The 27,381-nt window shown below is 27.5% G+C and overlaps 1 protein-coding gene across 1 annotated transcript; it reads left to right on the forward strand.

Annotated features, from left to right (window-relative positions):
• LOC129989141 (uncharacterized) lies at positions 1 to 27,381 on the forward strand. Its single transcript, XM_056097471.1, has 6 exons — positions 1 to 131; positions 5,063 to 5,112; positions 7,335 to 7,439; positions 12,722 to 12,778; positions 15,411 to 15,446; positions 27,059 to 27,381. The coding sequence occupies exons 1-6, from the start codon at positions 8 to 10 to the stop codon at positions 27,170 to 27,172; spliced, it is 486 nt and encodes a 161-aa protein (XP_055953446.1). The 5' UTR covers positions 1 to 7; the 3' UTR covers positions 27,173 to 27,381.

Below are 27,381 nucleotides of genomic sequence, written 5' to 3' on the forward strand. Positions count from 1 at the left end.
AATTACGATGGGACTTACGAGTACCTTTGCAATTTTTGGAATTTTACTTTGTAGTGTGAAAGCAAGCGGCAATCAGCAAGATTCAGATAAACCGACAAAATGTGATGAAGATATTGCTAAAGTGATGTGTGGTAAGTATACAGATTAAAATTATTAATAAGCTTTGCATTTTTAATACGTACAAACATAAAGATTGCATAATTTTAAAGAAAATATATTTATAATGCGATTTTCTTAAAAATGAAAAGCGTATTTAAAGTTTTGCCAAAAATCCTTAAAACGTTGATTGCCGCGCGACTCACCAGTGAGTCATACGTACTATCTAATTATACTGAACCATCTACCTAATTAGAGAACCTCTTTTCCATTATAGTTAAGGGATAGCAAGTAAAGGGGTCTTCTAATTAGATAGATGGTCCAATTATCAGGTAAGAGTAATGGTAATGAATGCGTTAATTAAGAATTACATGTATAAACACTTTTTGAAGAAATTTCATTTATTTTAGCATCAAGATATAAAAAAAAAGAGAACGCAATTTTCATGTCATTTCAAGTTTAAGCATTTAAAGTTGCCATTAAATGTAAATTGCGCCAAGAGATATGCATGATAGAAAAAAGCTGTAAAATGCTCCACAAGACAGAGCACTGGACTTAATGAACAAATTATAAAATTTTGCCTGTAGTAACGAAATGATCTTTTAAAATTCTGATCAGATTTTAAATCAAAATTATCAACTTAAAAATTTCCCTTCGGAAATTTCGGAATGCATTATACAAAAACACAATTTTTTAATTTGAAATGAGCTTCTGTGGGATATCAGTTTCATTTCCAAATAAATTTTGTCTAATTTCAATTAATCTAAAAACGTTTTTTAGTTTATTAAGCAATTTTTTTTCATTATTTAAGTTTTTAGGTTTATAATCACGCACATTGCAACAGAATTATACATGTTACGGTAAATGTGATAAATTTGCTGATTACGTATAATTGTTGATGATTATTGATAAGCACCACTAAACTTAATGATGATTATGATAGATATCACTGGTAATTATGGAATAATCATCACTGGTAATTAAGAATAGTCAGCTTTAATTACATATAATCCTCACTGGTAATTAAGAATAATCAGCGGTAATCACGTATAATCAACGCTGGTAATTAAAGAAAATCAGCGGTAATCATATATAATCATCACTGGTAATCAAGAATATTCAGAGGTAATCAGGTATAATCATCACTGATAATTAAGAATATTCAGAGGTAATCAGATATAATCATCACTGATAATTAAGAATATTCAGAGGTAATCACATATAATCACCACTGGTAATTAAGAATATTCAGAGGTAATCACATATAATCAGTTGTTTATAACAATTACCGTAACATATACATTTTTTTGTACACGTTATAGTTCTTCATAAAACTAAGAATAATTAAAAAATGATAGATGTATTAAGCTTAAAACTTTATCATGCTATGTTGTTCCAGAATTTGAATTTCCTGCAAAATTGTTGGAGCATAATAACATTTATAGTCTGGTATATTACCTGTAAACTACATCATGGACATACATGAAACAAAAATCCCTCAAAATTTACTACAGGGCAGATCACTGGACGTACATCTACCAAACTTAGAATGTAGTTATCACTTACATAATTACCGCTCACTAGAGAAAGATATTTTTCTTGTAAAATTTTTTCAAACAAAATATGAAGGATCGTTGCTCAAAATACGTTAAAGTGTAATATGCTTGATTGAAAACTGGTGAAAGATCATTTTAACTCTCATTGTAACTGGAAGAATTTCAATTTAACGCTGCCTACAATACGATGCAAATATGAAATTGCATGGTATTCAAACTAACAAACTTTCTTTATTAATGTTGCGATCAAACTTGAAGAAAAAGATTTCTGACAAAGTCTTGTTGCATCTTTTGGTTTGTGAAATTTTAGTTCAAAATCATTGTCACTTTTTCTTACATCATTATTTGAATTCATAAAAACTTCTATCTATAATTTGATTGCATTAACATGTGTAGCAGGATACTAATATGAAGAATTAAATCAAGTTTGATATCTGTTTTGCAGATACACGCAACAATCATTGTTTATATCATAAACCTATACAGTGATTATGAATTGTTCGGCAAATCAAGGCTAATTTTCATTATCATAGAAAATGATTTTTCAAATTGAGACATCTAACTATTTCATCTTCAAATATCTTATAATTCGTTAGTACTCAAACATAATTCTTTTGCTTTTCTAATCTGGGTATTATAATGAATTTACAAACTGAATTAGCTCAACAAAAAATGCGCTTTACTTCTCTATACTTACAAATGATTCGCTTTTTGTATTTATAAAATATATTGAATAAATTAGTTTAGCAGAAATTGGTTAGATTAGTTCATTCAGAGTCTCAATGCCTCCTTTTTGGCATAGCAAAAATACACACGCCTTGGACTGTACCTGTTGTAAATTGGCCGATGATATGTTTAATATGCAGTTCTAATGAATATGGTTAATGTTAATTTTGGTAAACCTCTACATTGATTACATATTGTACGACAAGCCAACAAACAATTTTTCAACAAACGGTGACTAAGGCGATTCTTCAGGATGAAATATCTACTCTACATGGCTGATGTCAAATTGTAATCTGTATGGAAAATGATCAGTTTTGGATAAAATGTTTGATAACTGTGCTAGAAATTATAAATATTTCTGGCTATTTTATGAAACGTTGACTAGTCCAGATAACGTCAAAAAGTTTGAACAGTTAAAAATTAGTTAACTGTTCATTTAAAGCGTTGTACTTAAAATCTTAGTTAAATAGTCAACATGCAAAAATAGAATAAAATAAATCAAGATCATGAAATATCACAAATATAAAATTTCAATTCGTATCTCTGCATTATTTTAATTACGTAGTTACGAAAACATGCACACAGGAATAATGTAGGCCTGGATAGTCTGATTGGTAGGGCGATGGGTTGTGAGTTCGAACCCCGCCGGCCAAAGACCTCCCTTTTTATATGATGGCTAGTGCGCGTATAAATCCGTCGTAGCCACAAAGTCATCCAAATCGAGACAATACCACTGGGGGTACTGGATCAAAGGTTATCGTTCTCTTCAGGTCTAAATTGCGATCTATGGATGAGTGAATGAGATGCATGAATGAAGTCCTCCCTGTGAAAAGGGCTGTGATGCATGAGTAGCTAAGACGTATTTTTGGCCCTAAATGGCGCTACTGAAACAAGAGACGCTAAAACTCGGCTTAAAATCTTGTTGACTTGGTCAGGGGCATGTCTACAACAACAATAACAGCAGGAATTATATATTCAATGCTATCGCAAAGCGAGGGAGTGAAAATCCACTTGATGAAAAAACAATGAAAAATAATTTTAAAAAATTACAAAACTAAAAAAAAAAAACCAATTGTGCAGAAATAAAGTTAGTAAGTAAAAATAATATTTTCTTAAAATTTAATATGGTTCAGAAATTATCACTAGTATATTGCACCGAAAAAAAGCGAGAAAAAAAATTAAAAGTTGTTATTGAAAATTTAACAAAAATGTTGAAAATTCCTAATACTCATGCTGTATCAGTTTTGTAGCTAAAAGTCCAATAATCTGTCATGTTGTACATTTTGAAATGATTTTTTTTTTAAAATTATGTGCGTCTAAACACAATACGCACCGCATAACACAATTTGCAATAGCAACTTGATAACATTATCACTTAAACAGAGGAAATAATATAATGGGAAAAGAATTAATAAATTTTGATCAATTTGATTTCTCTATAACTTCATCATATATGAAGATAAAGAGTTGTAATTGTCAAAAATTCAAATTCTAGGTTCTGAGAAATCTCGTTTCAGATTTCCCTGGGTGCAAAAAATTAATTTTTGGATTTATGCCAGTCTATCTGTAAACGTGATAACTCAAAAACATTTTAAGCTGGATGAATGCAATTTGATATATGGTCTTTCCATTAGATTTCATTCAAATTTTGTTAGAAATCCATTCATAGGAAGTCTGTCCGGCTGTTGAAGTATAAATGAGCATGATAACAACCTAAAGGAAAATTTAGCTTAATTTAGTTATATTAACGTCCCGTTCTATAAAGTAACACTAGGTCTATTTTGAGACGGACCTCGTAGTTTTGAATTGCGGACAGATGACGAGGACGGCACCTGAGCTAGCATCCCCTCTCCAAACTTCCACACCCCACCCATAAAGGAAAGAGCTAGGTAGATAAAATTTTGTACACAGATTTAGCATCTAAAAATACTTATTTATATCATAATTGAAAGCAAATCCGTCAAGGGGTTAATAATCTATTTGTCTGTATTTTCGCAGGCATGTAAATGCAATAGCTTCAAAGCGCATTGGCTGAAATTTGGAATGTGATATTGTGACTCTCTGTTAAACTATGGCTTTAATATATAAAGGAAAAGGTCCCCTAAATAGATTTTTTGGTTCTTGATTATTAATCGTATACCAGCAATTGATCACTGAAGATCGCACGCTAGGTTCATGCTAAACATTGATATTTAGTATGTATTTTCCATCAATGTCACACAATTAATACACAAATTCTGGCTTTCTTTACTTTAATAAGAAATTCAAAACTATCATACGTGGGACTAAAAATAAAAATCTGAGCACAAGGCCATGCACGGTCTTATCCAAATCTACAATTTTAAGCGGGAGAAAGGGGAGATAACACCTTTATTAGAAAGAATTCGAAGGAATATCGTGAAGACCTCTCCCGCTATTTGTATTTATAGTTTCTTCACTAGAAGGAACTTTTAATTTACGGTGACTATAATAATTTACCGTCTATGAAATAGACGGTAAATAGACGCATTATAGATAGACTCGTTGTAGAGTATCATATCTGGAAAATAAAATTCGGTAGCACAATATTCGAAAGCATTTCATAACTTTCATGACATTCTCTATTATCTCTATTTTATATATTATATTATATTATAATATGTATTCGAGTTATTATTAAAAATATTCTACCCGTAACATTTTAGATGAATTCCAGAGTCAAACTGAGGATTGTGCCGATCTTATGCCTGAAGATGTAAGTATCAAAGTATAAAAATGATATTATTTTATCATTTTATCATTATTTATTATTATTTTTATTATTATCATTTTATGTGTGAAATCAAGATAAAAACAATGCATATAGTATAGATATCATCATTAAATGGTTTGAAAAAGCAGACAGGAAATAATTCTTAATTGAATTTGCACACTGGCAAATTCAATTAAGAATTATTGAATTTGCCAGTGAATTATTGTCAACAAATAAGCTCATAATATTCAGTTGTTAATGATTTATCAGAAAAAGAATGGTGATGATAAGCAACTGGATTTTAAACAGAATCTTTCATTTCATCTTTATACTTTTTTGAATAGATATGCAAAATATGGCTATAGGGTCAATGTAGTAATTAATTTCTTTACAAAGGCCATACATATTGTTCATTCTGATTGTGGACCAATAATCTGTGAGAATTGGGCTACATTCAATTCTTACACATAACACCAAAATTCAAACTCCTTTGAAATACCTGTCCCTTCATTACGAATTATTAGTCAAAGAAGTATATGAAATATCTTCTTTAATAAAAACGTCAATATAAATAAATCACCAGCATGGCAGAGCAGGTAATTGTTACTATTGGAGATGGCAACTTCCGGATCAGTATGATCACGGTCTTGCTCTATTCAGAAATAAAAGTATCTGCACAGACAGGCTGAGAATTGGAAACCATAGAGAAAATTAACGGAGAACTCTCTGCGAGAAGTAACTCAAAGAAAAAAAAATGAAAACTGTAGAAGTAAACAATTGTTGAGTGGTTCTAACGACGTGCAAGCCCTATTACTCATGATCAAAGAGAATTGAGAAACAGATCAGAATGATTTAGACAAAAGGGAGTGACATCTGGAGAAGAACTGGAAGTTTTGAAATCAGAATGGTTTCACAGATCTTTTATATATTAGACCTAGAAGCCTTAGAACACGTCCTCTCTCGGCCATCATAGGATAATTTCAAAACCTCTAAAGAAGGGCATATATTTTAAACTGGAGAAAATAATCTAGATGATGTTTTGATTTCTACATAGGGTTATTTGTGTCAATAAGTAGGAATTACCAAAATTTAATTACTATTTAAATTTTTAATAGCTTTCCTCTTTTATTAATCGTATTTGTTAAAATGTTCTTGACTTTTTGAAATTTTAAACAAGAAAATACCATTCTTCTGTGACTAAAACTGAACAAGTTATGAAGTTTTTAATTTCATCTCTTAAGGAAATCAACAGCCGCTTCAAATCAACCGACGTCATTTGACAGATTTTCGTCCATGTAGTCATTTAAATGGTAAAAAAAAACGTCTGCCAAAGCTTCATATGTTTATCAATTTTGGTTGCAGAGTTAAAGCATCTTTTAATTTGAAATGTTAATGCGTCAAGAATATTTTACTAAGATGATGAATAGAAAATAGAAACTCTATAAAATATATAATTCAATAAATTTTATAATTTTTCATCCATTTGTTTATTGATTCAAAAGCATAAAATTTAGTTCTTTTTGTCACTGCCTCAGCATTTTTCTCAAAGGGAAATATATAATGGAAGAATTTTATAAATTAGTTATTGGGACATGATTAGAAGAACATCCTGTATAATAATTTGTTTTATGATTAAATAAAAGAAATAATAATTTCGAAATATTTAATTCTCTTTTCTTTATAATAAAGAGAAAAATTCTGATTTACGTATCTTCATAGACAGATAATTTTGAAATACCTATGAGATAATTTTGAAATTCATACGAGATAATTTTGAAATTCACAAATATAAACTTTTGATCCGTAAAAAGAAAATTTTGAAAAAAGTGAAAATATATGCATAGTATAGTGAATTCCAGAGAAATATTTGAATAAGGAACTATTTTCCAGTTCTTCTTATTACTTACAACATTTTATTAAAAATCCCAAAACCGATTTCCTTAGAAGTGTTTTCAATATCACTTAAAAGATTTAAAAAAAAAACAAACCTCACATTAATTACTTTTTTTGAGAGAAAACAGTTTTTTTCTTTGCATAACAAAAAAAAAAAAATATCACGGAAGCATTGATTGGAAATTTTTGTAATTTTTTTTCCTTTGTACTTGAAGTAACTATATAAAAAAGTTTCCTTTTCGACAGTTTTAAAAAAGAAGAAGAAGAGGGAAAAAAGAAAAAAAAAAAAGAACATTCTTCCTCATTTGTAAAAATGGCGTGTTTCTTTTTAGGAACAGCAGTTTTTGAAAATATGTTCAGAGGAAATGGGCCTCTCAACATCTGACAGCTGGTCTGATATTTTTGTTGGCATTTGTTCTCAAGATAATCCTGCTCAGGTTGTTTTATTATTATAATATTTTACATTTTCATTTCTTTACAAACGAAATGCTTATAAAAATGTCTGGTAATCGATAAAAAAATACACGTAAAGCTTAAAAGCTTAATTTAGTTAAATTACATTTATGTTTCGTTTGAATCGTTTTGAAGTAGCGTAAAAGTTATTTGGGGGCAAGGGCGACATTGAATTTAATTTCGAATCGTAGTCAGAGGACGAATGAAATATTTGAGCAGACACCTCCAAAGTTCCACACTACACAAGATAAAAGATATTTGACCCCAAAAGATTTAACTCACTATCAAAGTGTTTTTTTAGATTCGAGTTTTAAACCTTCCTGATCTACACTTAGCTTTTTCCATCAAACAGTTGTAGTCCATTCAACTACGATTAATTAAGTTTTACAGAATATATACTAGGAGTGGGTGATTATTGACTAGACTAGATATATGGGGTGAGCTGAATGATTGCTATCTCAATACTATAAGTGGACAATCAGGTTAAGTATTAACATTACGTCTCAAAATCTCCCGCAAGAGGCACGTTTCATCATCGAAGTGAATTCGACTCCACACTATTATTGTGCAGCTAAGGAAACGAAGTAAACTGCAATTTCATACATACGAGCTCGTGGTTGCCCTTTGAATCCACCTTTGGTGTACCTGTTAGAATATATATGGGTACAATAATTCTTAATCATAACGGGATAGAGAGAAGATATTTAGTATTCATCCCCAAACATGTATTCTTTTAACCAAATTTTGGAGCAAATTTCTTATTAAAATATTTCATCAACATCTTTGTTTTTTTCCCTGTGTGCAATAAAATCAAACAAAAATATAATATAGTTAGAATCAATTTTTATTAATTAAAATTAATTTTTTTAACCACTTTTGTCAGACGAAAATATGAAGCACGTTTTAATTAGGGCACTTATTTTTCGCATGTCTTACTATTGTATTCAATGAATACATTTACCTGCATACAGGATTTATGGTTTTTACCTAAAACTAATTTTAAAAGAATAAAGAAATTATTTAAAAAGCATGGTTGTGAAATCGACATTATTCAACTTTAGTTTCAATATCGTCATCATATAGCGTCGATATCGATAATAATCCCCATATTTATCAATGAAAAATGTTACTGATCAGAAGACAGTATTTACAGATATTATTATTTGATATTTCAAATGTTAAAAATGTAGATAATTTGGTGCATAGGATGTATACAGTAATATTTTAATCACAACTTATAAAGGATATTTTGAACACATAAAGCATCTATGAAAGTGTACACACACACACACACACACACACACACACACACACACACACACACACACACACACACACACACACACACACACACACACACACACACACACACACACACACACACACACACACACACACACACACACACACACACACACACACACACACCTTATTTTCAGATTTAAAATGATGGCAGTCTAAAGCATTTGGCTGTATAGCGTAGAGGCAACATAATTTTCGATAGTAACTTATAAGAAAATAATAAGAAAGTTCAGAGGAAAATTATTTTGGGATTTAAAAAAAATGCCAGTCTTGAAAATTTGGTTGCATATTGTGTAGCAACATCCTTTTTGACAGTTGGTTTTAAGTAATATTTATGTATGAAAGCGTAGGAAAAGTTGAAAGAAGAATAGTCATCATAGAATGGTACTGGAAAAATATAGGGCATTGGAATTTATTGAGACCTAATTGGTTATTTCAAAACCTATTAGGTCAAGGTAAGATTGAGTCTTATTGTTACCTAATCGGTTTCGGACGATGGAAAAAAAAATAAGCTTATATTGAAAATTTAAAAAAATGATAAAAATAATTTAATAAATTATGCACTACATTGTTTGATTTAATAAATTTACTTCTGAAAAAATTAAATATTAATTCTTAAAAACTCATTTGAGCTTATCAGTCATAGTTAATAAAATATTTTTGAAAAACTTACATTTTAAGCATAATCATTTGTGCACATTTTGCAACTAAAATTGACCGAGTTTATTAGATTTTAAGTTTAAATTTTAGGCTAATTATTAAATTTTGTTACCTCGAAGGAACAAAAATATTGATTGATGGATATTCCTCCAGGCTACCGTTAAAATGGTTTAAAATAGTACTATTGAAAGTTTCGCATAGTTCTTCTCAGCTTTAGTTGCAGAACAATGGAAATTTTTTATCAAATATTAATGCGACAAAATATTTTATTAAATTTGACCAAATGGATAAACGAAATTGTATAAAAAACTTACATTTAATACTTTTTCCATATTGCATTTATTGACACAAACAAATTAAGTATGTAGAGGTTAAATAATTTGACTGCTTTCTTTTTTGATACAACAGATGGCGTTACCATATTAACATCAAGGTATATTCCCCATGATCTTTTTGGTGGGTCATTATTAGATTGTATTCTATGTGAGTGTTGTGTATTTTCGCGTTTGTGTTTGTTTTGTCTTATGAAATGTGGAACTTGGAAAATAATTAAATAACTGTTCCTGAAATTTGCCAAATTTTTTCATATACCTCATAATGAAGTTATAAAGAGTCTCATCCCTTTACAAATATATTTAAGTCCTTTTTTCAACTAAAAGTATGTTTCATGTCTAACGTTTAAGTAATTAGCTATTAGGGCAAATTAAAGAGACCTTTTTACATAGCAGCACCACTACATGTTAATAGATAATAAAAAGAATGTTTTGCAATATCTCACTCTTTTGCTTTTACCAATTTGCTATAGTTCTTATAAAGAAGCTTTTCTGCCAAAGAGTTTAAAGAAATGACTGCATCAGCACTTACTCGGCAAATTCTTTGAAAGAAATTTCTAAAGAATTTTCAGGTCATATAGAGGTCATATTAATTTCGTTATCGTCTGCAAAAGCATGCATTGCTTTTTTTCTTTATATTTAAGATCGCAGTCGTTATCGATCGTTATTATCGCCGATGCTCAAGTTATAAATTATCAATGCTTAAATTACCTAGAAATTTTATTTTTTGTTCATTTAAAGCAATCAGGACAGAAATTAGAGAAATCAGACAGGAAAAATCATTCACATTTTAAGGGTAATCAGACTAATATCATTTGATAAACATTAAAGGCGAGAGAAATATATAACTTTCTGTTCATTTAAAGTAATGAAGATAGAAATTAGACCACTTAGACATGAAAAATCATTGACATTTTAAGGGGAATCAAAATAACATAATTTGACAAACAATAAAGGTGAGAGAAGTTTACAGAAACAAGATATTTTAGAAAAAGGAACAAAGGGGTATCTCAATCGACAGCTCTTAACCAATGAATTAATCCTTAATTGTCTTGCATTTTTTATTATTTTATTAGATGATAATTTTCATCCTAAAAATATATTTCCCTATTGATTCAATATGAATCTATAGAACATTATCAAACAAAAAACTACATTACCCTTAGTTTGTGGGTGATAAGCACTTTTTAAACTGAACTATAGTATCTTAGATTCAGTACCTTATATTATAGTACTTTAAATTCAGCTTATAAGTTTGAGAAGAGATAATTTGATGTCCGTATGACACACAGGTAAAACGATTAAATAACGGGCCAAACGATTCGATTTAAATAAAAATATCTGAAGTAGATACCATAAAAGATGGTAACACAGGTTTAATAATAATAACATTAACAAAATAGTGGGAATTCCAAACTATTCAAAATATGGTAGATATACTGGCAATTAATAAAAATGTAAATAAGACGCAGTATTACCAACAGACCATTTTCCAAACAACATTAAAATATTTGCTGTTTGAAAGGGAATAGGGATAGGACAGAAAATATTAATTTAATTTTTGAATTCACTTTATAGAGATCATGTTATAAGTATAACAGTAATACAGAATCAGTTTGTAATTAATAAACAGTTTACCATTTATTTTACCCTAAGTATTATTTTAACAGCCAATAGGTTGCTTCCTTACAATCTTCGAATATTTCTAAAATACTAATTGCTATACTCTGAGTTGTTTGGAATTTAAATATATTCATACTTAACATTTTTAATGTAAAAATTAATTTTGTAAAAATTATAGTAATATCACTATGCTTTTTGTATATCACACTGCTTGACTGACTATCTTTGCACTCTTCCAAGTCATCTATTGTCGATTAAAAATATAGGATATATCATTCCTAGCTTCAGTTCTTTTAGATATCATTAAATAACTACTTTTAAAGCAATAAAAAATTACAAATGACTTAAACCAGAAATTAAAATAAAAATAGTTGAGAAATAGTACATAGTTTTTCTGTCATTGTATTTTACTATCGTCTGCGTTATTTTTTTAAAAAACTAATTAAAGCTGAAGAAACAAAATTTAAAAAAATAAAATTTTTCATGACTGAAAAGAAAAATTTTTGAATTTTATAAGATGGTATTAAAATATTTCTGGTAAAATAATTTACTCCGAAGTTACTGCAGAAAAACGGCAATATTTCGAATAATTTCTACTCAATTGAATTTTTAATTAACTTTCGCACTTTGAAATGTAAAAGGTACTCTGCATGTATATTAAAAAATAAATGTGCGAAATTTGATCGAAATCGGTCCAGTCATTTAGTAGGAAATGTGGAACATATATGCTTATATACATGCATAGCCACAATGACTTATATTTTTATTAAGATTAAAATTTCGATGTTGAGTTTTGCAGTATAGTGAAGAGAATAGAACAAACATTTTGAAACTCATTGCATTGATCGATATGATCCAATATTTGATATATATTTACATATTTAATTCCCCATATTAACCCTGTAGCTAGCTTTGATTTAAATGCAGCTTGCCTAATAAGCAGGAATAGACATATCCCTTAATCGATCACTGTACAAATATAAAATTCTATAAATAAAATTATAGAATTATATATGCCAAATTTTTATTTGTCTAACTCATTGTATTTTTTTGAGTTATTATATTCGGAATTAAATAAGCATAATTCTATTTTTTTTCATATTGAAAGATTTTTAAGAATTTAAATTTATTTAAAATTCGAGGTTGACATTTTTTATGGTTACAGTATCTTTCACTGTGAATTTTGTAGAACAGCAAATGAAATTTGATTTTGTACTTATTAATTTAATACAATTTTAAGTTTTTTATTAATTATTAAGGATATAATAGTAATTTTTTTTCTAAATATTGAATTATAAGATATATCTTAGATTCATTAATAATGCGTGTTTTGTTTATGTTAAATGCAGACATCTTTTGATCTGGTTTCTTGCTGGGATGATAAAAGGAATGCAACTCTCGACCAGGTATAAAATATTTTCATTTTCTAAAATCTTAGAAATATATATGAGATATAAACTCTAAGAAAGAAGACTTTAATCTTTTGACCAGCCTTTATTGTCATTTTTTTTTCAATTTATCAGATATTACAATTAAATTTGAGTCAAAAAAATCTTAACGTATAAGCATTAAAAACGAAGAAAAGAATTGGTTTTATTTTCTTTAGTATAAAACCAATTATTTTCTTTATTTTTAATGCTTACATATGAATTTAAATAAATTGTATGTATCCAGTTTTACTTGGGGTGAAACTATTGTCACATTTTTAAACTAATGAAAATTCAACTATTTAATTAATTAATGGTCCCAAAGCTTTTATTAAGACCTTTTTAATAATGCAGCATTTTTAAGCAAAGTATGAAGTACATGTAACAAACAATAATAAGAAAGTCAAAGTTATCAATACTAAATCAGCACATTTATAGTATATATACATGTTACAATTATTTTGATTAATCAGTTATTATTAATACTCACTGCTACTACTATTATTAATACTCAACTTTTATATTGGTAATAACCGATATAAAAGTTGAGTTAGTACTAATACTTTTCAGTTAGTTATTATTAATGGCATTGAACGTAGCATATATACATATATTTTAAGTATTAATAATATCTTTAATTTAGAAATTTAAGTTATACAGGCAATACTGAAATATTTCTATCGTCTGCAATTTTATTTGAAAAATGTAAAAATGTATTGCACCAAGAAATTTAATAATTGTCCCAAACGATTTTTAAAGCCCAAAGAAAGAATTTTTTTTATATAATTTATTAATATTGTTTAAAAAATATAAAATATTTTGTTAAACATTATGCGGAGCAAATTAAATATGTTTACTAATTGCTCATTCTATATGTGGGAATATAAAGTGAGTTATTTTCAACAGTGCAATAGTGTAGCGAATTTTATTAAAGAAAATAGTATTTATTATTAAAAGAAAATAGTATTTTTAAATTCAATTTTTAAGTAACGACCCCCCCCCAAACCATTTTGAAAATGATTTTTTTTTTTTTTTTTTTTTACTATCAGCAAGATAAAATTAATTCTATTTAAATAGTTCTTTTTCAAAGATTTATCTATTTTCATGCCGATTGGATTTTATTAAAAAAAATCAATTTTTTATTGGCTCATACGATAAATTGAATCTTTCTAAATGTGCCTGTAACGTTTTAGACATGTAACTGTATTTTTATTAAGTTAATGAAGAATTTTTGATACATGATAAGAGAGTAAACTATATTGCCACGTCCACTTTTCAGATCGTCTGCTAGGGGGGAAAAAAAAGATAAAAAACAATTTCTTTTTTTTCTACCGCTCAGAAATTTAAAATTAAACTGAAATGAAGTAAGTCATTTACTTCTTTTACCAAGCGAAAAGGTTTTCCTAATAAAAATGAAAGTTTTAAATTAGAGGTTTTTGTTTTCAGTTTTCTTTTTGTTCAATTATAATTTTTAATATATTAACTTTTAAAACAAAGAAAATAATAGTACTTTTATTTTTGTATATGTTATTAAATTATGTTTGCAGCAGAAATATGTATTTAATCAATTCTGAGATGTGTTCTTAATTTTTAATAGCTGCTAAAATTAAGTTTTGTGAAATATTAATAATTCGTAGGTTTTTCTTCATATATTGATTACACATTTATACTATTTTATTCCAATAAATTTTTTCAATTTTTTTCATTTTTAACAATTTAGAATAAGTTAATTAAAAATTTGTAAAAGATACAAACAAATTGGAAGTATTTTATAGATAGTATAGGAAGTATTGATAAATGAAAACTTTAAATTAATTGATCTCTACGTTGTGTTTTTGCTTTTATACTATTTATCGTAAGCCTAAAATTGTTTACAAGTTGAAGCAGGTGTGAAGAAATTTTGTGTAAGTTCTGACATACATGTTTCATAAAACGTGTTATGGTATTAGTTTGAAGATGGGCAGTAATTTTTTAAAAAGGTTTATGCATTTTTCAAATTTTGTTTGTTTGTTTCACAATTAAAAGAATAAAAATAAATAATTAGCAGTAGGTAACCCAGAACAAATCATATGTAATATATAAATATATATCTAGAAAAACACTTTTAAAATTATCTGCATATTTAAAAAAGTCTTATAAATTAAAAAAACAACACAAGTTCAAAAAATATTTAAATTTTAGAAAAACTGCAGAAATATTCAAAATTTGTTGGGAACAGTTATAGAGCACTATCCAAAATAAAATACAATTATAATATAATTTAAAATACTAACATTAAAAGAAATTGTTTAGATGGTACCGCGTCGCCTTAAATTTATTAAATAAATTACAGGTCATATCGTTTACTTAGCGATAATATATATGTACAAAGGAAGCATGATTTTTAATTAAAAAATATAAATTATCCAAATAACAGTTAATCAACATTAAAACTTTTCTTATGTTTCATAACATGTATAAAAAAAATTTGAAGAAATTCTATTTACTAGTTTAAATTATTATATGGCTTTAGCTTTTTTAGATAGATGTATTGTATAATATCTAAAAATTGGATTAAATTTTTAAATAACTTTCTATCCTTAAATTAATTTGATTTCTTTCTTTTATTTAGATACAGGATGACAAAATTTACCCATACGAACATTTCGTAAGTATTCAAATATGGTATAAGCATTTAAATGAATTTACAATTTATCTTATTACTCTACTGTTGAAGCACGAGAAAAAAACAATATTAGTTCAGATTCAATTAAAATTATAGTTTCCATGATGGTTTGGTTTAGTAAGTGTAAAATTAAATAGTAAGAGTAAAAACAAATATTCACTTGCAAGTCGAATGGTTCGAGCAACCCTACGAACCTTTCAAAGATATTATTTTGTTCATAAATTTAAAGTGAATCATGGGAACGAGGCGAACAGAAAGTGAGCCATCAATTACCTTTTATCAATTACTACTGAAGGCTGATATAGTACTGATATTAACTCTGTCAATACTGAAGGACCCTAAACATCCTTTTAATGAAATTACGGCAGTTGTCCGAGATGTCAGGATATTGCTGCGAAGTTACTCTTTGTTTCGTTAACTGCGATTGATAAACACACCAGTCCTGTGCTTAAATAATTTATAATAATAAATTTAGTACCATTTAGATTTTTTTGAAATTGAAATAATTTTTAATAATTTTTTTGTGATAGAAAAAAATATTTATAGATAATATTTGAAAGAAAAAAACTAGGCAATTAGATTTTTTTTTACAGTTCAAAAAAAATCTATATCATTATTTAATTTTAACGAAATGGGAAAGATTTTAAATTTTATAATTGTTTAAAAGAATGATGTCAAAAATTTATATTTGAAATAACATACAAACATCATTTCTCAATGATAGTTGAATTTATAATAAGATAACTTATTTTCTGTTGAAGAAATCGGAGATTTCCTCTCTTTGTATTTTATATTTAAGGATTTGAATTTTTTAATGTGTAGAAATTCGTCTAATATAGCCATTTTTCAGCAAATTGTAGAAATGTTTCCCATATATTAATTTAGATTTTCAATTCAAGCATTATAAAAATTGAGAATTTCCATTACATTATTTAAGACTTGAATATTCCTTTCCTTGATCAAATATTCGTTGATATAATATGATTGTATATCAAATCTTCCTTTATAAACTTTATAAATCAATGCAACAGCCATGAAATGTCTACCTATTTTAAACGTATCTGCAAGCAGAGAGAGTTTAAATTAAGAACGGGACTAAAAATACATTGAAAAGATTAATATCTTAGTACAATTCATTAGTAACAAAATAATCTCTGAGAATTGTCATTTTCGATGGGTAAAAATTGAAATAATTCTTTCATTTTAGATTAGGTTGTTGTTTAGAGCTGCTGTAATGACGGGGGGGGGGGGAGGTTGAATCTTGTTGCCTAGTTGCCAAAGAAATTCGTAAAACATACAAATTCTGTGAATTATAATATATTAACACTCGGTTAAATGTAATTGCTCAGATTCCTATTTGTTTCATTACGTTCAATTAGTTATAATTACGATCAATTAAGGATGCGTGGATTGATGGATAGATCGAGAGGGCGTTTCACTGATTCTTTTGATCTTCAGTTCCAGTTTCGAAACCGAAAAATGGTTTTATATATTTCTTTGCCGGCGTCCTGGCCTAGGAGAGCGCATCTTGCTGTAATCTGGGCTTCTTGGGTTCGAGTCCTGGTTCGGGCATGGTTATTCTCTACTCTGTGCTCTATCCGTGAGGTGTGGAAAAGAGCCCCTCCCCACCCCCTTGTAAAAAGAGGTTGTGCAAGCGAGTGTGTTAGTGTCATCTTCATATGAGCCAGAAGTCAGACTTCTGTTCTCGGGGTCCTTACTCTGAGAAGCTACTGCACCCCTCTTTCCCTGATCTCTTACTTGGTTTCAATTGGAGTTCAATCCAAGGGGGATATGCAATAGCAACAACGATCAATTATGCATAAATCGTAAGTATCTGCTAAATGTAATTAATTGGACATAAACATAGATGCCACAGCTATGAATCATAATAAACACAAACATACATTTTCGGAAAATTAAATAAAATAATTAATTAATATATGGATTAAATTAAAAAAAAGGTATTGAAATATGTGAAAATCAAAAAGTTAATGAACCCTTTCTGTTAAAATGACGAATATAGCCTCGTCATAGGTTTTTCATGCCGTACAACATAATGATGAGTTATACTCGTCACGAGACTGAAGTTACTGTTGAATATAATAATAAATTTGGTTTAAAATTTCTACTGAACTGAATCCGGCAGCACTTTTATTACTTAAGTAAATATCATAAATCACTATCACATATTGTTTACTGTTAGATTGTTTGGGCACATGTCCAGCCAAATTATTGTTAGTAAGTTCATTTCATTCTTTTAAACATTTAGTGGAAACATGGCTCTTAGTAAAGGAAAAACTAGTTCTGAAATAAATGCCGTAACGAATAAAAGTAGAGTAAATTATGAAGGTCAAGGTTATTGGTGGAATTCAGAGAAATCAGAAGTAATAAGCATACATTTACCTGATACTGATGATGAAATTAATAATAATGAAATATTACCAAGACTAATGAGTGATTTTAGACGATCTAAATGACTTGTGAGTGATTGGAATTCTCTGGAGACATAGACACATCATCAGAATAGATTTGGAAGGAAATTGATAATGTGCCTAAAATTAAAAAAAATATGGGAGTTCCTGGCGTAAATGCAAAAACTTGGGGCTAATTCGAAGTCATTAGAAGTTTTTTAAGAAGTGTTGAATATGAACTTAAGAATTACAATTATATCCATTTCATTAGTCTAATTTTAATTAACAATATGTAAGAATTATAAAATAGTTTTATAGAATTATATAATAGTTTTAAGAATTATAAAAGTTTTTTAAATAAAAATTAATTGGCTATTTCATGCACAGCTTTTCATTATTAAACCTTACTGGAAAGGGTTAAAAGAGATCTTGTAATGTGAACTCCCTATGACCGCAAAATATATCTGAATATACCTCTAAGTCAAACTATAAGTGAAATAATATCAGAAAATGCAAGAGCAAAATCGATTGCATTACTTCTTTTCTTCATAAAGTATCCCTATTATATTAAAAAGACGAAGATTCCGCATGAAAATAAGGGATTAAAATCAAATTGAGCTGACGTAAAATATTTATTACTTTACATTTCAAAAGTGTCCTTATTACTTTTAAAAAAATGACGATTAGCATGAAAATTCTGGATTAAAATCTAAATAAACGATCAAAAAATATTTATTACTTTATATTTTCAAAGTGTCAATATCACTTAAAAAAATGACAATTCTGCATGAAAATTCTGAATTAAAATCAAATTGAGTTATCATAAAATATTTTTTTTTCTGTACAAAACTGTTCCTATTACTTTAAAAAAAATGACGATTCAGCATGAAAACTCTAGTTTAAAATCAAATTGAGTTATCATAAAATATTTTTTTTGTTCAAAAGTGACAATATTACTTTAAAAAATTGTGATATCGCATGAAAATTCTGGATTAAAATCCAAATAAATTATAAAAAAAAATATTTATACTTTACATTTCAAAAGTGTCCCAATTACTTAAAAAAAAGACGATTCCGCATGGAAATTCATTTAATATGGCAGCTATGAATTGAAATTCATAACAGCCACCTTTACATTCATATCTCATAATGAACTTTGACATTTTGGTAGCTGAATTATTCCAAACAACATTTCTCTACTCGGCGATTTAATATTCCATTTATTCAGTCATTTGCAGAGAAACATGGAGTAGTCACGTAGAAAAGGATTCAAATGAATGCTTAAGAGATTACAATTCCATTTACTAAATTCGAAGGTTGATCAAACACTGAAATTTGTTTGAAGAGCATTATTAATTAATTATGAGCTTCAGGATGAATTAAATTAATTTTTAACATTACTAAACTACATTCACTTAATATAAATTTAACGAAAAAACGTCTTGCATATAGTAATAACGCAAAATACTTGTTTTTAGCACTTCACTCTTCTAATGTTTTTTTAAAAAATTATTTTCACTTATTTAATTTTATTTTTAGTCTAAGCTAGAGTATTTAAGATAATTTCACTTTGTTTAAACTGTATTTACTTAATTAAAGCAGTAATTATATGGTTAACTGAAATTCCTCTAATAGTTTTTTATGATTAATTTACATTAATTGTTATTCAACTGCATTTATTTGCAATTATTAAATCCTGTCTAATGGTATTTTTAATTATTAAAACATTTATAAAGGGAATTTATGTATGTGAAATTAAAGTTTTGTGATTTTTTAGGTTTGTTAAATATAAAAATGTTCTGTTACGTGTTTCAGAAAAACAGAATGCTCATAAATTAATTACAAGTAAATTATATTTAAGCTTCTTTTTGTGCTAAATCTGTTTTCTTATTCCTAAAACTTCAATTTGTTTTTTAAAATAATTCTATTTGTCTAAATTTTATAATGATTACTAAAATGCTGTTTTTTTTTGCTTATAAAAAGTAATTTTAAAAACATTTAGGCTAATTGTAAAAGGTGTTCTTAAAAGGTCTTATAAAATCGAGTAAATGGTAAAAAAAAATTGCCATGAACATTTTTTTTCGCCATAGTGCATACGTTTGAAAACGCAGCATTTAAGAAGTGTCGGTTAAAAAAATTTTGGAAATTTCAACCCAAAACAGACAAAATTGAAACAAACAGGAAAAATTACTCCTACCCTGTCTTGGCATCCTGAGCAGATTGAATGTCCGAATCACTGAAAATATCAATATTTCCAGGTACATAGTTGACGAAAACATTTTAGGAAACTCATGCACTTACCTCATACAGAGAGAGGTGCGACTTACCATCGGTGAGGGGCCCAAAGAGCAATATCATCATTATAGTATTTAACAGGAAAGAGAACCAGTGAAACTTCAGTTTCTGAAGTTCCCCCTAGGAGGAAAAAATGAAATGGAGGATATGCTTTAAAGATCTTGTTTCTACTTACATTCTCAAAAAAGTGACATTAAGTACAATATTAACAATTACAAAGTACAATTATGTATTACTATGCGTAATATTATGTATACAATTAAATTAATAATATTATGTAATACAATTAATAAATTAAGTCCAATTATGTAAACCAATTTTACCTGAACAATTTTTCATGAAATCAATTTGAACTATATATAGGAGAAGAGTCAGGTTTCTACATTATAGCTTTATCCATAGCTTTATCATATCATGAAGCTTTAGAGTTTAGCTAGGAATGGTAAATCAAGTGGGTATAGACAATTGTGCATTTGCCATATATTAAGGCTTTTAATTGATTTGTTTTGAAGTTGGCTGATATATACTTTGGGAGAGATCTCTTAATTATTAATCGAGTCTAATATTGTTTAATATCGTATAATAAATAATATATAATACCGTATAATATTGTTCAATATAATGCAATATGCTACGCTATCGAGTTGGCAAGAGCAACGCTGATGCTGGCACTCTTTTTCCGAAATTCTGCTCTAAGCCTGTTGAAGGTCGTTTAATCTATGTAAGATTCAATATGCATGAGGCCAATAAGTTTTTTTATGCTTGGGGAATCAGGTATCGAATCTATGACCCTCTGATTATAAATCTGAGATTTTTCTAGGGAGATACCACAATCTCCCATGTGTAACCGGCTTATTTCCATCTGGAATCCATCTTAGTTGCACATTACTTTTTTAAGTCAAGGTATTAATGTATATGTTTCTTACCAATCTCTATTAATAATAAAGGAGAGTATGTGTGTGGTGTGCAGATGCTCTGCAAGGCAGACGATCTGACTTAGAGAAACCGAATTTGGCATATATATACTTAGGAAGGTAGAAATGTGTATCTTGACGAGATTTTTAGAAATTTTAATTAATTGAAAATGGAAAAAGATTTTGGGGTCTTACAAAAAATTGAATTTTACGCCATTTTAAACTTTACAAAATTATCCTTTTAATGACACTAATTTATTTTTTATGGCAATTTTTAAAATATACTTTTTTTACAGAATTTTCAACAATGATCTCACAGTTGCAATTAATTTCAAAACTTTTCATTATTTTCATCGAATTTAATCGCGTTAATTTTCTTCCTATGTTGAAAGCTAAAGAAGAAAGATTCTTCTTATTTTATTTATCTGTGCAGTTTGCACGATAAATAAGAAAGGGACATTAGTATCTCGAAAGACAACATGTAATTAGAAAACAGATTTTTCTACGAGTTATGATTTTAATGGCACTATGATGACTTGGCACATAATTCTATTAGGAAGATTCATTTGCACGACAAACAGAACAGATAGAAGGCTATTAAAATAGCACGCCTTTATGTTTATTACAGTTGGATACTTGGAAGTGCTTTAATGAAAGAACCAAGAAAAATTTATGCATAAAAGATTTAACTGAATAAAACATTGCTAGTACTTTTAGCGAAAAAACTATTTTTCCAAAGATAGTTAGTTAATAAATAAATCATTTAATAAATAAATTAATAAGGATACTTGATGATGCTGGTGTATAATTAAATAAATTTATAAATAATGGCATTTGATTCTATTAGGAAGGTTCATGTGCACTTCAAACAGAACAGGTGGAAGACTATTAAAACAGCACGCCTTTATGTTTATTACAGTTTGATACTTAGAAGTGCTTTAATGAGAGAATCAAGAAAAATTTATGCATAAAAGATTTAACTGAATTAAACATTGCCAGTACTTTTAGCGAAAAAACTGTTTTGCCAAAGATAGTTAATAAATAAATAATTTAATAAATTAATAAATAAGGATATTTGATGATCTTGGTGAATTAAATGAATTTATAAATAATGGCATTTGATGATCCTGGTACTTAGGACATGCCAGCTCTTAAATTGCATTGGATATTTGGAACTTAAATTCCATAATAAAAAAGTTTATTTTTTACACATTTCTTCTAACCATAACTATTTCAATCTGCAGAAATGAAACTGAATTTAATGCAACCTTCCTACCATTGTAATATTTCCAATATTTTGCATTCCAGAAGATTTCAATATTTTAATACTTTTAGAACGTAATTAAAAGCTGATCAATAATTTTAAATTTAATTTTGGTTTTAGACTTGTGGCGCAATCTGGTTCGTAATTTAGGGAAAAAACTGATTACAAGCTTCTTCAATAATTTTAGTAACAAATTAAGAACTATATTAAAAACTAAATTAAATTAAACTAAAGTTAAAGAACTATTAATTATTATTATAATAAAATAATAATAATAATTGATATAGTTTTATTAGTGTATTAAAAGATTTTTTGACAAAAAAACCCCACTATAAATGAGCTTTATAAAACTTTTTAAATGATACCCACTTTTTTTCTCGTTGCAGCAACCTTTATAATTTAACTAGATGATTCTACGTACAATTTAGAGGCTATTCTATCTAAGTTCATTAAAAGGAAGATTAGAATATACTAAGATTTCATTTTCTAAAACAAAACGAATATAATTATTAAATTTTGTGAAATTATTTACTTTTTCTGCTTAATATTCCCTCTTTAGCAAAATTAATATTCATTTCACATTCTTGGAATGCATATTTCTAAATCTGAGAAAATTATGCTAAATTTTACTTTCTGGATATCTAATTTTAAATTAATTTAAATATTTCCTTTATAAAACAAGTTCCATCTTACGAATATATTTACTATTTCATATTCCTTGCAGAAGAACAAAATATAATTCTCTAAACCCACGAGAATCATTATTCAGCAGAACTCATTGAGCTGTTAGAAAAGAGCCCACATGCTTTTAATAATTTGGAATTTTAATGAGATTTATTATTCTCTGGTGAATTGGTGGCTGGTTATAAAATTTATTTTAGAGGAAATTAAGTTTATTTCTGTCTTACAGTTATGCTTAAAATTCAAATTTCCAACTGCATATATTATTTAAATGTGAGCTATAATTTATGCGGCAACAATTAGATGCAATTATGTAATCGGAAATGAATTCCATTTTACAAATTTAAGATATATTTGCTTTTGAATGGAAAAAATATCTTTGCGACGCATTTGAGAAGTTAAATTCTATTACATAATTTATGGAGTTAAATTTTGAGTAGAAAACTATTCCATCTTATGGAATCTCAAATGATTGATTTAAAATCAAGAAGCTCCTAATGGTCTGTATATATTTAAATATTTTTTTTATCAGATAAGTGAAATTTATTTAAATTCTTTTCAAAATCGGAAGAAGTTTCTTTATATTTGAATTTGTTTCTTTGGAATATAAAAAGGAAATAATACTTGGAATCTCTCTATATATAAAACGTTAACGTACGTGATACAGAAATCTCGCTTATTACTTATTACGGAATGGCAGCAATGAAATGCAAACATATTCATGTAAGAAAGTTTCAGAAGACTGCTTTATTCAGCATTTTTACTACTGCACTTAATTCCAAACTTCGTTAATTAAATAAAATTATTATATTATAAATGCTGCTCGCCGTGTCAAACACTTCATTCAATCAGAAGATGTAAAAAGAAATTAAAAAATTAATTAGAAAGTTTAATAATCGAGAGAGAAAGAGAGTGAACCATCACTATGGATATTCGCTATGACTTACCTACTGGAAATAGAACCTTCAAAATTATTAATTTCCCAAAAAGATTTTTGCATTATCTTAAACTCAGAAAATTCTCTTTAATGATACCGATTTCATTTCTATACAGTTTTTCCCCCTTGCTTTTAATAGATTCAAATTTAATTTATAATGTTATGATGCTTTTAATGTCAAGTTTGGTTTGGTTTAATTTGGTGTGTGAAAAAGCTTTTTAAGAATAATACTCATTTCAGTAACTTTTTTAATGTTATAAAATTCAAACTCCTCCATCAAAATATTCAATCGTGTGTTTTTGCTATTGTTAAAATTAAGATAAAAAAATAACTTTTTTTTAATCATTAATTCCAAATTAGGATTTTCCTTTCCGCTTATATTTCATAATGTATACACTTTTAATTTTTACCCAGAATAATTTGCTGCTGAATGATTCAGTTAAATTCCTATTTTTAAGTCGTATCAAATAAACTGAAATTTTAATATTCCATATTAATCGTTTAATAACCTAAAAAAATCAACAATCTTGTCGTGGAAGGTGGGCGCCAAAGGCGGCTATTATAATATAATATTTCCACGAACTTCCTTTATGAAAACAAAAAGATACATGTTTGAGTTTTAAAAAATCATTAATACATCATATTTAAGTCCATATTTTCTCTTAATAAAATAATTTATAACAGCATTCTTAATGAACTTCAGATAACTGAAATGATAATTTCAAATAACAACGATTTGTTAAATGGAAAATTGATAAAAATTAATGTTAAAACTTTGCATGCATTCATAAATATTATTTTTTGAAAACAAGTATATAATTGAAAATAAACAAAAAAAAACAACAACGTAGAATATGAAACTGTCTAAAGAGATAAAAATATTACTATTATTAAATAATTATATAATACGTTGTTATAAAATTATTATTATTATAAGTAAATAGATTCTATATAAATATGAAATAATAGTTTAACTGATTAATTAAATAATTTATAAAAATTTGAAAAAAAAACCCTTTTTTTTGTAATACGAATTTAAAATAATTTAACCTCAATTCAATAATTCATAAAGAAAAAAAATAGCATGAGTTACTAAAATATTTTATTGTACTACGTTTTTTCCGTAAATATGAACATAAAAATAAAACAAAAACACACTCACGCACACATGCACACACACAAATTAAAATTGTTAATTGGATTGGATTGTTAGTTTTAATGGCAAAAGAGCCAAAATAGGCTATACTGCGCCATACATATGGTCAAAAAGAAAACTAAAATTGTATAAAAAGTTCAAAGAACGAATAATAACGTAAAAGGTGCATAACATTCAATGATACAACTGTAGAACAATGCGGTGATGTGCTTGATAAAAATTAATATAGAGTTTTAGATGCAGTGGTAAAAAGCAGTGGCTTTTAAAAACTTAAAAATATTTTTAAGTTTTTGACTTCCATCAACGTTCGCATGTCCAGTGGTGAGCAGTTTAAAAAATATAAACGATGAAGATTAAAATCAGGACATTCTATTAAAAAACTGTTAAAATTTCTTGGCATCTAGAGCAAAAAGGAGCTCGATCACCTAATAAAAGATGTTTGTGCGTTAAACGAGTGTGACCAATGCGGAGGCGAGTCAATTTGACATCGAGCTCACGCACTGGAAGCGCAGTCCATAATGTAATTGTGGGCCTGATAGAATGTAATTTGTTATTGCTTTGTTGATCCCACGATTACTGCCATATAGAATAAATACGACGTGCAAATGAGTTCTTTGCATCGTAAAATGGTACCTCATGCTGCATATAAATTGTTAAATTAAATGATTTTATAAGGGGAATTATAAATGAAAAATATTTGTTTTTTTTTTCGCCAAAAGGCCGATTTTTGATTTTAGTACCTCTCTTAACAATTTTTTAAAATTTATTTTCATATGAAAGAAAACCAATCAGTATTAATTACCATTATAAATGTAATAACATTTTATAAGTGTGATGAGTGAAAAAGTATTATAAATGACAGAATATTTAGCAAATTTATTATTCCAAAAATTTCGAAAGATGTACGACTGGTTAACATTATCATTATTTTAATAAAAAAATAAGAAATGCAATTCAGTGATTCTTATAGTTTGTTGATAATTTGTTATTTTTTGATATTGCTATAATTGATATTGTTTGTTTATTAAAGATAATGTTCATTAATTTTAGGGTATAACTCAATGAATGAATGGTTTCATTCTCCAGTTTTCAACATATCGATATTTTAACTCCCAACTTATGGTAACATTTCCGCTTACAAAATTGAAATAGTTTTTTTTTGTAAGCAAAACAAGAATTCATTGATTAAAGGTTTGAATATAGAAGAATAGAAGCCACTTAAACCGGAAACTAAATGTTTTATAAAAGCTCTTGCGTACAGCATAACATTTTATTAGAAATGTGACTATGTATTTGCATTTAGAATTTCGCAATTTTTTTAATAGAAAAATTCATTACCATTTATTCTCTGGCTTTTAAAATGTGAGATTTAGGTAAATGGCTATGACAGCTTTTATAATTTTTTATTAAACAATCTTAATTTTACGAGCTGGAACCAATAAAATTCAAAAGAAGACAAATTAAGGTATGTTATATTATATGTTGAATATCTCTAAGCGTGAAGGTTTTCCAATACATTGGTGTGCACATATAATAACTGACTTATAGAAAATAAAATACAATAATAAAATAAATAATTAATTGACATAAATATAATCAAATTAGAAATAAATATTAATTTTAAATGCATAAAAAGATCCAAAAAGCAAGAAATGTAATGATGAATCCGGAATGAAGACTTTTTCAACGGTCACCTCAGGCAGGTATTCAAAACTGGGATTTTTTTTTCTGTGAGGGGTCTGATTTTCGTCTCGACCCAGAGTCACGAGGGGTCAATATTTTGGACGAATCCTCCACCTCGAAATATTTCGAGGTGGAAAATTGATTCTTTAGTCTAACTGATTATTATAAGCGCATATATATATATATATATATATATATATATATATATATATATATAAAACTTAATATGCAACTAAAAATATTTCTTTTCCAGATGTGCAAGTTAAACATTTTCAAAGAAGCTGTAGGAAAAACAGATTGCTCTTGTAAAACTGAAAAAGGATTCGACTGCGATGTTTCTCCAAACGAAGGAACTAAAATGGGATAAGAAATCTTCAAGAAGCAAACAAAAATAAGCAAGAATAAATAATTCCTCACTAATTTGAGATTTTTCTGAGAAATCACTTATAAATAAATATGGCCTTCACTTTATCAATTGCAAGCTGCTATTCTCCCATACTTTGCTATGCATTTTAAATGCATATAATTTAAATGAGTTTTGCTGCCTAAATAAGATAAAAATAAATAGTTCCTAAA

Source organism: Argiope bruennichi, chromosome 10 (assembly GCF_947563725.1).
Source record: "Argiope bruennichi chromosome 10, qqArgBrue1.1, whole genome shotgun sequence".
Lineage (NCBI taxonomy): Eukaryota > Metazoa > Arthropoda > Arachnida > Araneae > Araneidae > Argiope > Argiope bruennichi.

What these genes read in the sequence shown, in the direction of transcription:
- LOC129989141 (XM_056097471.1), top strand. Translation starts at nt 8, where the DNA reads ATGGGACTTACGAGTACCTTTGCAATTTTTGGAATTTTACTTTGTAGT. An exon ending in CCGATCTTATGCCTGAAGAT is followed by an intron (nt 5,113 to 7,334) that starts GTAAGTATCAAA and finishes GTTTCTTTTTAG; the next exon opens with GAACAGCAGTTTTTGAAAAT. An exon ending in TTTACCCATACGAACATTTC is followed by an intron (nt 15,447 to 27,058) that starts GTAAGTATTCAA and finishes TTTCTTTTCCAG; the next exon opens with ATGTGCAAGTTAAACATTTT.